Source organism: Rhinatrema bivittatum, chromosome 4, assembly GCF_901001135.1.
Source record: "Rhinatrema bivittatum chromosome 4, aRhiBiv1.1, whole genome shotgun sequence".
Classification (NCBI taxonomy): domain Eukaryota; kingdom Metazoa; phylum Chordata; class Amphibia; order Gymnophiona; family Rhinatrematidae; genus Rhinatrema; species Rhinatrema bivittatum.
Genome location: NC_042618.1, coordinates 234836276 through 234850360, shown reverse-complemented (window position 1 = coordinate 234850360; position 14085 = coordinate 234836276). Strand labels below are relative to the sequence as shown.

The window sequence follows — 14085 nt, the reverse complement described above, 5'->3', positions numbered from 1 at the left end:
TGTAGAGCAAGAATTGGCTTGGGAAAGTTATGACTACCAAAATCTGTGTGGTATGTCGCTCCTTAATTTACGTATCTATTATTGGGAGACGAGATTGGTATTTATGCATGGATGCTCAGTGTGAGGGATAATTCATGGCTGGTCCTCGAAAGAGAACAGGCTGACATGGTAAGTTTAGCCATTCTCCCCTGAGGTGTAAAATAGGACGGACTAATCCTATGCTTGCTCACACACTTTGTTTGGAGTCAGGACCAGAAATTCTTGGTTAGTTAGGGAAGGTCACCTGTTGTGCCATTATTTGAAAATCCTGTTCTAGCTTGGTTATACCTTCTCCCCTAAGTTTAGGGAATGGAGAGACAAAGGATTGGTTTTCATCTCAGCTGTGGGAGGTTGATGCCTTCATGACTTTCTTTGAATTAAAGACTGAATACAGCTGGGCTCTGATTCATGTTTCTTCTTTTTTTTCAAATAAAGGATGCTCTCCAGTCACATTTCAATTTGGCTGAGCCCTTAAGGCAGTTGACTGGCATGAAAAGGTATTTCTAGCATGTAGCAGATGGACTCAGGACCAATGGGTATAGTGTACTCCTGTTAGTTCGAGACTGATCAGATTTCAATCTGACGTCAGCCTCTAGTACATATACCCTTGCAGGAAGTGCAGCTCCTCAGTATTTTCGGTCTCCATAGCAGTTAGGGACTATCTGCACCCTCTCAGAGCGTTAGACCAAAATTAAAGAAATTTAAAGAAGAAACCTACCTGAAGACGAGCCCCACACTCCTGCGGTGACACCCTCGGGTCCCTCCCCCAGTTGAGTTTCCCGAGGTGATTTCCGTGGTCCCTTGGAGGTGAGCCTCTGTCCGGCGGCTGATTCGCGGCAGGAACCTAGCCCCCGAAGTCTCGGGTGCGGCATAGAGGCAGCGGGTGCACCCTCGAGCGCGGCGGTGAAGGTATTTGCTCTCTCCCCCCTGCAGCCGGAGACCACCCGGAACAAAACCGGGGAGCGCCGAAGACAAGGTAAGGTAGAAATCTTCTCTTCGTCCGGTCTCCGAGGATCGAGGAGGAGCGCAGGTCACCGATCGAGACCAGCGTCACCGGGTTGATCCGCCCTAGCAGGGCTAGGCCCCGGCTGTTCCAGGGTCTACCCACATGGAGACCCGCCATGGAGGTCGCCATATTGCCCGCATGCTCGCAGTCGCCATCTTGGCTCTGTTCGCCGCACTGCCCGCCGTCCAATCCAAGCGCACAAATTGAGCTAAGCGCACAAAATTACTTGTGCGCATAATCTTAAGCGCATATAAATCCTTACGCGCATAAGTTACGTGCACAGAACAAAGCGCATACCTGCGGCTAGGCGCACATCTGCGCGTACATCTCAGATGCACTGGAGCGCCCAAGAACTTATGCGCACATCTCAGGCGCACTGGAGCGCACAAGAACTTATGTGCACATCTCAGGCGCACTGGAGCGCACAAGAACTTATGCGCCCGCAGACAAGGCACCTCCAGAGTCAGGAATAAAGCTCAAAGCCTCTGCCCAGCATGCCACTTCAGAGCTGCTCAGAGCAAGGAGGCTGACACCCTGTGTGCACACTGTGAGGAGGCCCTGGGAGATCCAGGTCAGGGCCTTTCCCCACCAGGGCTCAGCGCTAGCTCCTCAAGGGGCATCCCGGACCTAGCAGGCCCGGACCTAGCAGGCCCCACAGTCGGTAACCAGAGAACCAGCGCCCCTCAACTTAGACCCAGCATCGAGCTATTGGGTGGAGTTGTTCAAGGGGATTCACGCCGTCGTTAAAATACAGCCTGAACCCCGGACGGAACAGCCACATGCGACTCCCCAGGACCCTCATGCCCCAGGACCCTCGAGGCCTAGGCACAAGCTCACACCATCCAGAAGCCCCACCTACGGGGACACGGACCTATCCAAAGAAGAAATCGAGCCCCTGGACGACGGGGAACTCCCCCCGGGGACAGAACCACACCTATCCATGTGACGCTTCTTCACAAATGATGAGCTCCCGGACCTGGTATCTCAATGCCTATCGGAGCTTGCTATCCCGGGCCAAGGCACCTCGGAGGAACCTAAAATGAACCCCCTGCTTGGAGGGCCTTCGCCAGACGTCACGGCACTTTCCCCTCTTGCAGGCGGCGCAACAGCTAATTGACCTAGAGCGGAATGCTCCGAAGTCCTCATTCAAAAGGGGTTGAGACTTGTCTGCCATGTACCCCCTGGATCCAGCAACCAAGGAGTTCCTGGCGTGCCCTAGAGTGGACGCCATAGGCTGCGTGATCGCTAAGCGCACTGCCATCCCAGTGGAGGGAGGAGCGGCGCCTGGAAGCCATACTCAAGCAGTCATTCGAAGCTGCAGCCCTGTCCTACAGATTGCGGCCTGCTGCACCGTGGTGGCACGTACCCTGCTTATCACAAGCCAGGAACAACACCCCGGGAGAAGACATGGAATCAGCACTATCTTCTCTCACTGACGCGGCTTCCGATCTAGTGCACACAGCGGCCAGAGGAGTCTCGTCCACAGTGGCAGCCAGCAGACAGCTCTGGCTTCGATATTGATCGGCTGACGCCTCTTCCAAAACGAGCCTCATGAGGACACCCTTCAAAGAATCCCTCCTGTTCGGCAGCGGACTAGAGAAACTGGCCAGCAAATGGGGCAACTCCCCATTATCACGCATGCCGGAAGGCAGGACAAAAAGAAACCAGCGTCCCTTCCCCAGGTCCACCAAGAGCAGAAGTTCACAGCGCTTCAACCCTTACAAGAGCGACTATCAAGCGTCCTGCCCTACGGACAGGAACCAGCCCCTTCAGAACAAGCACACCAAGAGGGAAACCAGCTCGGATACAGGCCCCAGCCGCAGCCAACCCATTCAAGGGAAGAAGCCATAGGGGGCAGACTAACCCTATTCGCAGATGGGTTGAGAACTTCAGACAAGTTAGTGGAATACCCTGCCACCCCCCTCAAGAGGGCGGCAGTGGGAGCTACACTGAACAGGCTTCTGGCCCTCGAGGCCGTAACCCCGGTACCTACACGGGAAATGAATACTGGTCATTATTCCATTTACTTCATCGTACCTAAGAAAGAGAGGGTACATTCAGGCCCATCCGGGACCTCAAGTCTGTCAACCGCCGCCTAAGGATCCCCCGCTTCCGCATGGAAACCCTACGATCCGTCATATGGGCAGTACAACCAGAGGAGTTCCTTGTAAAGAATTTTGAATGGAAGTATTGAGGCTTCTACCACTAGCAGAATTTAAAACCAGGGAATCCTGCCTAGATAAAAAAAACCCACTTCCATTCTTCTCCCTACCCTTTCTGCCTAGAGACAAAAAGTTTATTTTCAGAGGTATGTGTTCGTATCTACCACAGAAATTTATTCACCTATAATTCATACAACACAGCATGCATTTAAAATAAACCAGTCAGTTTGTATTAAAAATATTTTCTTTATTTCAGATAGATAAAGGTATGAATAAAAATCTCTAAATGACTAAAACACTTATATTCAAATCTTAACTTTACCAGAGTATATCCTACAATCAATGTGATAGCCATTAATAAAGTAATTGAAATTATTAAAATCAGATAAATGTCAATCAGTCATCTTTTGCTTAATTAATCAATGCATTTCTAATACATCTGCCAATCTAGAAACAATAGCAATTTAAAGGTTCTCATATACTTGAATAAATGATTATATATTTACCAAATATCTGAAGCACCCCGCTCTGTGTCTCTCTAATCACGTGCAAAGAAAATCAAAGTAGCACTCTTTTTTCCTTCTGACTGCTTCAAGTTTTTATACCCTTAAAACTCTTTGATTTCTTTGATCCAGGGTAACTGTATCTTTTCTATCAATACATCTATCTTTTTAGCCTTTGAAGAACTTCATTTCTAAAAACCTTGAATGAGGTTCAATTAATTTTTCCATATCACAATATTAAAAATTAGGAGTTATTCTTACCCTGTTTAAAGCTTTGCCCATTTTCCGGTCTTTAATTTATCAATACTTTTCTTCCTTCTACTTCAGAGAGAAGAGACCAAGCACTCCCTCTATTCCAGGATTCACGCCTGAGTGACCACATGTTTTAAGATGCCCAAGAATTCAAACCAATCGTACCACTGGTCAATAATTCATATAACAGGTTTTTGCCAAGTATATATATATGTAGGCCCCTCACTCTAAGGGTCTGTAAGGATGCCCAAGGCCATAAAATGCAGACTGCTTTCTTACTTAGAGATAAGCAAGAAGTCGAAAACAAGTTTCTCAAGGTCTGTAAGGGGGGGTAGAGGAGAGGGAGCTGTGTGCTGGAGTTTTTTCAGCACAGGCCTTGATTAAAGCCATGGCTTTTAAAAGTAAAGGCTTATGGGTATTAATGCTAACATGTCTCTTTATGGCTAATTGATTAATGATTTCACTAAATATAAGTAATTATCAATAAAGCACAAAATATTTTCTGACATCCTCACATCCCTGGATCTGTCAGAGGCCTACTTACACATCCCAATTCATCAGGAACACCAGCACTTCCTACACTTCAAGGTCCTGAATCGTCACCATCAGTTCGGGCACTACCCTTCGGGTCAGCCACTGCACCTGGATGTTCACCAAGGTGATGGTAGTGGTTACGGCAACACTCAGGAAGGAAGGAATCCCCCTTCATTCCTACCTGAACGATTGGCTGATCAGAGCAAAGTCACCGGAGGAATAGCAGAGTCATAACACTTCTGGAAAGCCGAGGATGGGTGGTCAACACCCCTACAGCCCTCAGTCGCTGGAATACCTAGGAGTCCGATCGACACCAAGGGAGACAAGGTCAGCCTGACCCCCACGAGGAGATCAAAGCTGTGGAACCGGCTTCAGTCCTCACTGAGTGTCCCTTGTCCCACAGCATGGGATTATCTGCAAGTCCTCGGGCTGATGGCATCTACGCTGGAAGTGGTGCCATGGGCACTAGCCCACAGGAGGCTCCAACAACGCTCACTTCTATCGCGGCGGAGTCCACGATCCCAGAACTACACCGTACATCTACCACTTCCGGGCAGAGTCCGGACCCAGCTACGGTGGTGGCTGCAGAACTGCCACACGAGCCGGGGATCAAGACTATCCTCCCCAACCTGGAACCTGCTCACCACAGATGCCAGTCTACACGGGTGTGGAGCACAATGCGAAGAGTTAACTGCCCAAGGGCAATGGAACGCAAAAGAAGTGGGATGGAACATCAACCACTTAGAAGCGTGGGCAGTCAGATTAGCCTGCCTGCGGTTCGCCCACACATTTCGGGACAAAACGGTCAGAGTGATGTCTGACAATGCCACGACAGTGGCCTACATCAACCGACATCCCTAGAAATAGACCCCCTGATGGCGTGGGCGGCAGCAAATCTCCAGGAGATCTCCGCCGTCCACATCGCCGGGGAAAGAAAACATCACGACAGTCTCCCTCAGCAGGGAAAGTCTAAACCCAGGAGAATGGAAGCTGTCGTCCACAGCCCTCAAGATGATAGTGAATCGATGGGAGACCGCAGACATGGACCCTCTACCAAACAGATCCAACGCTCAAATACCAGTTACTTCAGCCGCAGGCGTGATCTGCAGTCCCAGGGGATCAAGGCTCTGGTACAGACCTGGCCACCGGGGACCCTGCTATACGCCTTCCCACCGGGGCCCTTGATGGGCGCAATCATTCACAAGATACAGCAACACAGGGGACTAGCTCTTCTGGTGGCCCCGGATTGGCCAAGATGACCCTGGTACGCAGACATGAGAAGACTACTGGCAAGGAATCTGCTACCCCTGCCTCCACACCGAAACCTGCTCCAACAAGGCCCGATCCTTCACGAGGACCCAGCTCAATTCTCCCTTACGGTCTGGCCATTGAGAGGGCGCGACTGAGAGCGCATACTCGAGGGCGGTAATAGATACCCTTCTCCGAGCACGCAAGTTCTCCACATCTCTAACGTACATAAGGATCTGGAGAGTTTTTTAGGCCTGGTGCAAAGACCACAACGTCAACCCACGCTCCTCTAAAGTTCTTGTGATTTTGTAATTCTTACAGAATGGACTACTGAAGGGTTTGTCCCTCAACTCCATCAAGGTACAGGTGGCAGCATTGTCATGCTATGGCTCCAGGAGCGAAGGCGACAGCATAGCCTCGCACCCATATGTTTCACGCTTCCTGAAAGGAGTCAAACACATTCGCCCGCCACTAAAGTGGCGAGTTCAGAACTCTGCAGCCAGAGTCCTCACAAATTCCAGGAAAATCGACCACATTTCCCCTATCCTCAAAAACCTCCATTGGCTACCAATCCATTATAGAATCATGTACAAAACCATCAACATCATATACAAAACTATTAACCAACACACGCAAATCGACCTACAAATACCACTTAAAAAATACACTTCCGTCAGACCCATCAGGGAATACTACAAAGAGTCACTCCAAATTCCAAAGGCCAAAACCTTCCAACATAAATCTTTGAGTCTCAGAGCCTTCTCTTCAGCAGGTCCAGTTCTCTGGAACTCTATCCCACCAGATTTGAGACAGGAGCCATGCTCTCTAACATTTAGGAAAAGACTAAAAACTTGGCTTTTCAAAAAAGCATTTCCAAGCCCTGAATAAAACTTCACGCAACAGCACAATTGGATCCAAATTCTGTGTCATATTTATTCATATTCTGTGTCATACTTAGCCTTCTCGTTACGTATGTTCCATCTCACAGTTATGTACCGCCACATTTATTCGCATAGTCTTATTTACTCATCTTGCTAATTTTTTACATTAATTGGCTGAAATGTAAATATCGCTCTGTTCTTTTCTCTCCCCCCTTCCAGTTCCAAGTTAATTTTTCCCTGTTTTATTGTAACTTTCTCACATCCTTTTTCTGATTCCCTGTATTTAAAGTTCAAGGTTTTTATTGAGAATATTGTTTACTATGCTACGTTATGCTTTTCACACTTTGTTAATTGTAAACCGGGTTGATGTGATGCCTGTCATGAAACTCGGTATAACAAAAACAATAAATAAATAAATAAATAAAGTGGCCAGTACCTCTGTGGAACCTCAACCTCGCCTTGGAGTTCCTAGCGAGATCCGCCTTCAGACCCCTCCGAGGCCTGTCCCTCCGTCTGTTAACCTTAAAGACTGTGTTCTTACTGGCCGTGTGTTCGGCCGGATGCATCTCAGAGCTACAAGCACTGTGCTGCTGTGAGCCGTTCTTCAGGCTCACCCCGGGGCCCATCCAACTACGCACGGTCCCTTCCTTCCTCCCCAAAGTGGTCTCACACTTCCACCTTAACCAAACCATCTCGCTACCAACGATGGATGGCTCGAAGAATTCAGAAGAAGCCCGTAGTCTACGCCACCTCGACATCGGCAGACTCCTATCCAGATACCTGGAAAGGTTGGAACGGGTACGAAAGACGGACCACCTTTTCGTCCTTCACAGCGGAAAGAGGCAAGGGGAAGTGGCCTCGCGAGCAACCATTGTCCGCTGGATCAAGGAAGTCATCAAGGCGGCCTAAGTAGAAGCGGGAAAGCCACCACCTCTACAGGTCAAGGCCCATTCTACCAGAGCTCAGGCGGTGTCCTGGGCAGAAACTAGAATGCTGTCACCTGCTGAGATCTGCAGGGCAGCAACGTGGTCCTCCATCCATACCTTCCCCATATTCTACCGTCTGGATGCGCAGGCTCAGGAGGACACGGCATTTGCAAGGTCAATTCTAAGTGGGTCACGGGCAGCCTCCCACCCGTTTCGGGAGTAGCTTTTATACATACCATTGGTCCTGAATCCATCTGCTACACGCTAGGAAATGGAGAAATTACTTACCTGAATTTCGTTTTCCTTAGTGTAGACAGATGGACTCAGCATCCCACCTTTGGCTGCCGTTATGCATGGTTTTCAATGAAGTACGGGTAAGCCATGTTTTAACTTACCTAGAGCGTCCACCCTGCCGGGTGTTGACGCTTTCCGGTTGAGTACACTGGCGGTCGCCAGCTATAGTCAATCAACCAGTTCAAGTCACTCAAGTTTAATCAAGTTTTAAACGTTAACAAGTTAATTAAGTTAACCATATGATGAAGTTAATCAGTCAGTCACACATATATCCACAATGCTTTTAAAGGAAGAATACTGAGGAGCTGCACTTCCTGCAGGGGTTTATGTACTAGGGGCTGACGTCAGATTGAAATCTGATCAGTCTCCAACTGCTAACAGGAGTACACTATACCCATTGGTCCTGAGTCCATCTGTCTACACTAAGGAAAACGAAATTATCAGGTAAGTAATTTCTCCATTTGTGACCCTGATGCTAGACAGGAGGGAGTGACATTCTATAGAGGAATACTTGGAGGGAAATATGGTTCAAATATGCCATCCTCCCTGATTGAGATATTGAAAGAGGACTTGAGGATTGAACTTGATGTTAAGGCCTGGAAAAATATTTGGTGATCGGAGCACTTATTACGATCTGTGCTAGACATACAGAATTTATGGTCAAACAGTTGCACAGGACTTACTATACTCCATTGTATTATAGGTTTCTTCCGGGAGCGAGCCCTGTCTGGCAGAGGGGGTGTGGGGAATGGGGCACTTACAAACACATGTGGTGGCTCTGTCCGGTGGTGTCAGTTTTGGATACAGGTTGTACAAGAGATACCTGATATATTGGGCATCCCTGTGCATATCAAATCTGTTAGGTCTTTTGAGAAGATGGACCAGGTCATTAATACCCCTAAAATATCGTAAGCTGTTGCCCAATTGGCTGCTAGATTTTTGATTGCAACATTTTGGAAATCTAGTCCAAACCTAGACCATTGGAGAGCATAAGTACACAGAGCAGCTGATATTGAGCGTCTTTGATATGATGTAAAGGGCCAGTCCTTTAAATACAGGAATGTTTGAGCCATATATCAACATTAGTTACCCATTGCTTGTACATACTTAGTGTTTAATTTGGGGCTATGACGGGTTGTCAGTGTGGTTCAGGTAAATCCCTTTGTTTCTGACTGTTACATAATCCTTTGTTCTTGACTTACTGTATATTTAAACTCAGTTTATACCAATTGTTGGGCTGATAGTTGTCTATTTTTGTATGCCAAAAATGTAATAGAGTAAAAAAAAATCTGTTGAATTCACACAGGAAAACAAATATTCTGGCATACTATATGGTATATATCAACCAACTCAATCAATTATCATTTAACCAACGAGTCCAATATGAAATAAATCTAGATACGTTAGGTTATTAAGATTTTTTCAATATATGTGAATACTACCGATTCTTAAATATATTTACGGGTAAGTGACTCTCATACCATCCCGCTAGCTTTTTGGCATGTGTGCTCTCAAGCCGCATTAGGGATCATCTTTAATCATTGGTCACTATTTTACCCATATATTTTCAATTTATATTTCCCTTTTTTTTGCTTTTTTTGTTCTTTTTGTCTTTTAAATAAAAGAGATACTTCCCTTATGAAGCTCAATGTCCATGGAGGGTGATACCCTTCCACTTATTTTAAATGCAGTCCAGAGTACAGTTCGACGTGCACGTTTCGCGTCCTGTGTTTATTCTTTCAGATATTGAAGTGTAACCGAAAGAAACTAGGCACATGCGAATACAGCCAGACAGGTTCCTGAAGCAGCACAGGACGCGAAACGTGCACGTCGAACTGTACTCTGGACTGCATTTAAAATAAGTGGAAGGGTATCACCCTCCATGGACATTGAGCTTCATAAGGGAAGTATCTCTTTTATTTAAAAGACAAAAAGAACAAAAAAAGCAAAAAAAAAGGAAATATAAATTGAAAATATATGGGTAAAATAGTGACCAATGAGAGCACACATGCCAAAAAGCTAGCGGGATGGTATGAGAGTCACTTACCCGTAAATATATTTAAGAATCGGTACTATTCACATATATTGAGAAAATCTTAATAACCTAACGTATCTAGATTTATTTCATACTATATGGTCCTATAATCCTTTGCATCTTATCAGCAAAAGAAATTGGCAAAAAAAAATCCCCATGAAGCTCTTTAGATAAGTACTTTGATCTAGGCTTCATTACTTCTGTTAGTTGTATGCCATATCCTGCTCTTATAGGATGAGTTGGAACTTAAACTGTTTTTGATAACTAATTAAAAATCCAGCTTTCTACATTCTTGCTTCCTAAAATGGTCTGGTTTTCTTTTCTTTCCCTTTCTTTTTTCATCATCCCAGCCTCCAGCATCCCAAGCAGTACCAAGCATCCAAGGCGAGCCACAGATTCCAGTTCCAACAGCTACTCTACCACAGCCTTCTGCAGCTCCGTCTATACCATCCTCAGTCACCCCACACTTCCTTCCTGTGGGACAGCCTCAGTCTTCCACTTTGCTGACCCATTTTTCAGTTTCTCAGGTGCCTATAGTAACACCACATGTTCAGGTAGGTTTCCAGTCTCTACTTATTTCTGTATCAGTGTGAATCAACTGCTGCTCATTCTGATTCATCTGATGCAGCTGCCCTTCCTGATAGCTAGGAAACCCTAATGAATGTCATGCATCTTGTAGCTTGCTTGCCCAGCCAAGTTCTCCCATAATCCATTCAGACAAATTTTCCAACTTTTGACAAGCTGCCGAGCCTCAGCTTCCAATTGGAAATGTATTTTACCAGGTATAATGTAATCTCATATCTTCCTTAAATTGATTGTGGATTGGAGTGGGCTTGGTTTATATTGCTGTTCCTCATGATTTAAGTTTGCCTGGTTAGAAAAGCTCTGTAGCTGATTACATTTATATTTATGAATAAAGATCTAACAGTGGCTATTCATATTAAATTATATGCAGTTGTTTAGTTTGAGGAGGGTGGGCTTAGTTACATATGTGCATTGTAGGTACAATGGAGGCAGAGTCAGAAGGTGAGGTCCCTATTTCCAAACAACCATTACCATATTTAATGGTGCACTATCAATAAAAATGCTGTGTGTGACGAGGTAAACATTGGCTGTATTCACTTTTATATTGAATTGTGATTTGACTTGCAGATCTGAATTATCCATTAAAAAAATTATGGATGACTCTAATTTTGTCATTGAAATTGATGTTCTTATGACAGTTCTGAGGACTACAAATTGGTTATTCTGTAGAAGTGGCCTTTATGCTGACCCATCTAAATGAGCCAGATGTACATTTCAGTAGTAAGAGATCATGTGTTTTCTCCAAGGACAAGCAGGATGGTAGTCCTTACACATGGGAGACATTGGATGGAGGCTGGCACGTAAAACTTTGACAGGCACACTGAGCATGCCGCTAACCACGTGTCTTCAGTCTCTTCTTTTCCATGGAGCTATCGCCTCGCAGTTTTGGAGCTCGCCCTTCTTTCTGGCATTTTTTGCTATTTTGAAGTATTTTTCCTTCCACGCATTGCGTAAGGTCCCTTGCCCTCCTCTGGCAGCAATCTAAGTGCTTCATCCTCCGCGGACAATCGCAGACAGCTTCCCCTTCCAATGCCCACTGACAATCGACCGTGCTCATGTTTTTTTTACATGGCATTGACCGGCTTCTGCTGGTGCCCCCAGTCTATGTCCATCACAGACCCCCACGAGGTCTACATCCTCTGCCTGAGGGCTTCTCACGATGTCTGCATCTGTGATCTTTGTGCTCAGATGACCCCTAAGGGTCGTCAGGCCCGTCTTGACAAAAAGGAAAAACTTTTCAGGTCCAAGCAGTTGGATCCGTCCTCTGCATCAGGGACCCCCACCCCACTTGGAAAGGAGCCCTCTGGCCCTGAATCAGGTGCAAGGGGCCATCTGCTATCTTTGACATCCCATTCTCAGTCTGGTTCCTTGACGTCACCATCTGTACCAGGCAAGGTCAGCAGTAATCATTGAGAATGGTCAAAGAAACAGTCATCAATCATCCTTTTCATTGGAGCCAGACTGTGAGAAGGCATAGACCCCTGTGCCTCCCACGAAGTGGTTGAGGGCAGAAGAGGCTGTTTCCTCTGACCCTAATGATGCCTACAGGCAGCCTCCACTGATACCAGTGGAGGGCTAAGTTCCCCTCGATCCAGGGGATGTCCCGATTCCATAGGCTGTTCCTCAGGCCGTTGTATGCTCTGCAACCTTTCAGGAGGAGTTAGAGAGGAGTGTGTGGTTGGTGGATGGCCGGGCCCTGCAGTGCCTTGAGCCTCCAATTCCCCGGGTACCGCCTCTGCCGCAAGAGCCTGCTCCACAGGTGCTTGCACCTTTGCTAGAGCGGCTCAACATGCCACTTGGTATCTTGCCGTTGCAGCTGGCTCTGGTGCCCCAAGCCCCTTTGCGGCCAGTGGGTGCTCCGCTGCCAATGCCACTGGCCCCCATACCGGTGAGCGACGACTCAGAGGAGGAAGGGCCATCAGGCTTGAGAGACCTGGAGACACATAGTGCCACTTCACCTGCCAGCTCTCCCAGGGCCCTCTGAATTGATTCCACTTATGCCTTTGGTGCCCTCGATCCCACAGACGCCATTGTATCCTTTGCCATTCTTGCAGCTTCTAGGCTCATCGATGCCTCCGGTGCCTCTTGGTACCTTCGAGGGCCATGCTGTGCCTACCGATGGGCCGTTGGGCCCCCCACATTCCTGGAGGGTCGCAGTGAAGGGGAAGCTCCCTGTGACCCCTGGGAAGGGGAGGCATCTGTTTCCTCCTACGAGGAGTCTGAAGATTTGCCTTCCGAGCCCTCTCCACCGGAAGAATTTCGGGGATCTCCTCCCGTGGATCTTTCCTTTGCGGGATTTTTCAAGGCCATGGCAGAATCGATGCCTTTCCAACTGTTGACAGAGCAGGACTCCAGCCATAAAATGCTTGAGATCCTGCAATTCATGGATGCCCCAAAAGAGGTGGTGGTGGTACTAGTCCATGACATCTTCAAGGAGCTGGTGACCTGCCTGTGGGAACATCCCGTGAAGACAGAAACGGTATACCTAGTCCAGCTGTCCACTGGGTTTGACTGCCATCCACTCCACCACCAGTCTGTGGTGTTAGTCAGCCCTGAGAAAGGCTAAAAGAATACATACCCATGCCTCCAATCCTTCAGAGCACCAGCATAAAAGCTCTTGATGCTTTGGAGTGCCAGGTGCTTCAGGGTGCCATACTCACTGCCCGCATAGCTTGCTACCAGCTTTTCATGAGACTGTATTCCCGGAACCTGTGGAAGCAGGCCCTGGAATTTAGTGAGCGTCTGCCTCAACAATTCCAGGTGGTCTTCCAGTCTATTGTCCAGCAGGGCCTGGAGTGCGATAAGCATGAGGTTCGCTTGGTTTACAATGTCTTTGAGACAGCCATGAGGATGTCCGCAGCAGGCATTGGAGCCCAACAGATGGTATGGCTACGAGCCTTTGACTTGCGTCCCGAGGTCCAAGACAGACTAGCTGACTTGCCGTGTACGGGGGAGAACCTGTTTGGAAACAGAATTAAGGAGGCTTGGCTTGGCTGAAGGACTACCAGGAAGACCCTTCAGCAGTTGTCAGCTAGTACTTCTGACACCCAGCCAACCAGAAAGATCCCATGGCAATATTCTAAACGGCCTTTCTATCAGCCTTGTAAATATTACCCACCCGCATCAAGATCCAGGGCTCAAAGTTCTGTCCCCAAGACAAGACAGGGACAACCTTGGGCACCTACAGTTCCTCTGCAGAACCCTACCATGGGTGGAACTATGGGCGCCACAGGACATGACCACAGAGCACCAGGGGCACCGTTGGTCACCATGGTCTTTGCTGCTACTGTTTTACGAGGGAAACGGTGGTGAGCCATTCCTGACGCAATTTCAAGGACTGTGTCCAGCCTCTTGGAGCGTTGTCAGGTACTGAGGGTACCATTGGGGTGACACCATAGAATGCCACCTACCATCACACTATAATCGGAGCCCCAGTGGTACTGGGAAGCAGTCACACTGTTCCTATCCAATCCATTGGGAGTTAGTGTGACAGTGCAGTGTAGCATGTGCTGTTGGATATGGCAGGGCATGTACTTCAAGTGCCTCGGCACTGGCAGGCGGCATTCTCCCTGTCTGTGCAGTACATAGCCATGCCAGGGTTCTGCCATCACATATTCTGT

At 47.6% G+C, this 14085-nt stretch overlaps 1 protein-coding gene across 1 annotated transcript in view; it reads left to right on the top strand.

Moving 5' to 3' along the window:
- Positions 1-14085, top strand: part of WNK1 (WNK lysine deficient protein kinase 1) — a 395379-nt gene that overhangs the window by 168912 nt on the left and 212382 nt on the right. The window contains exon 12 of the mRNA XM_029597482.1: positions 10231-10434. Coding sequence (XP_029453342.1) covers positions 10231-10434 — 204 coding nt within the window. The remainder of the gene's footprint in view (positions 1-10230; positions 10435-14085) is intronic.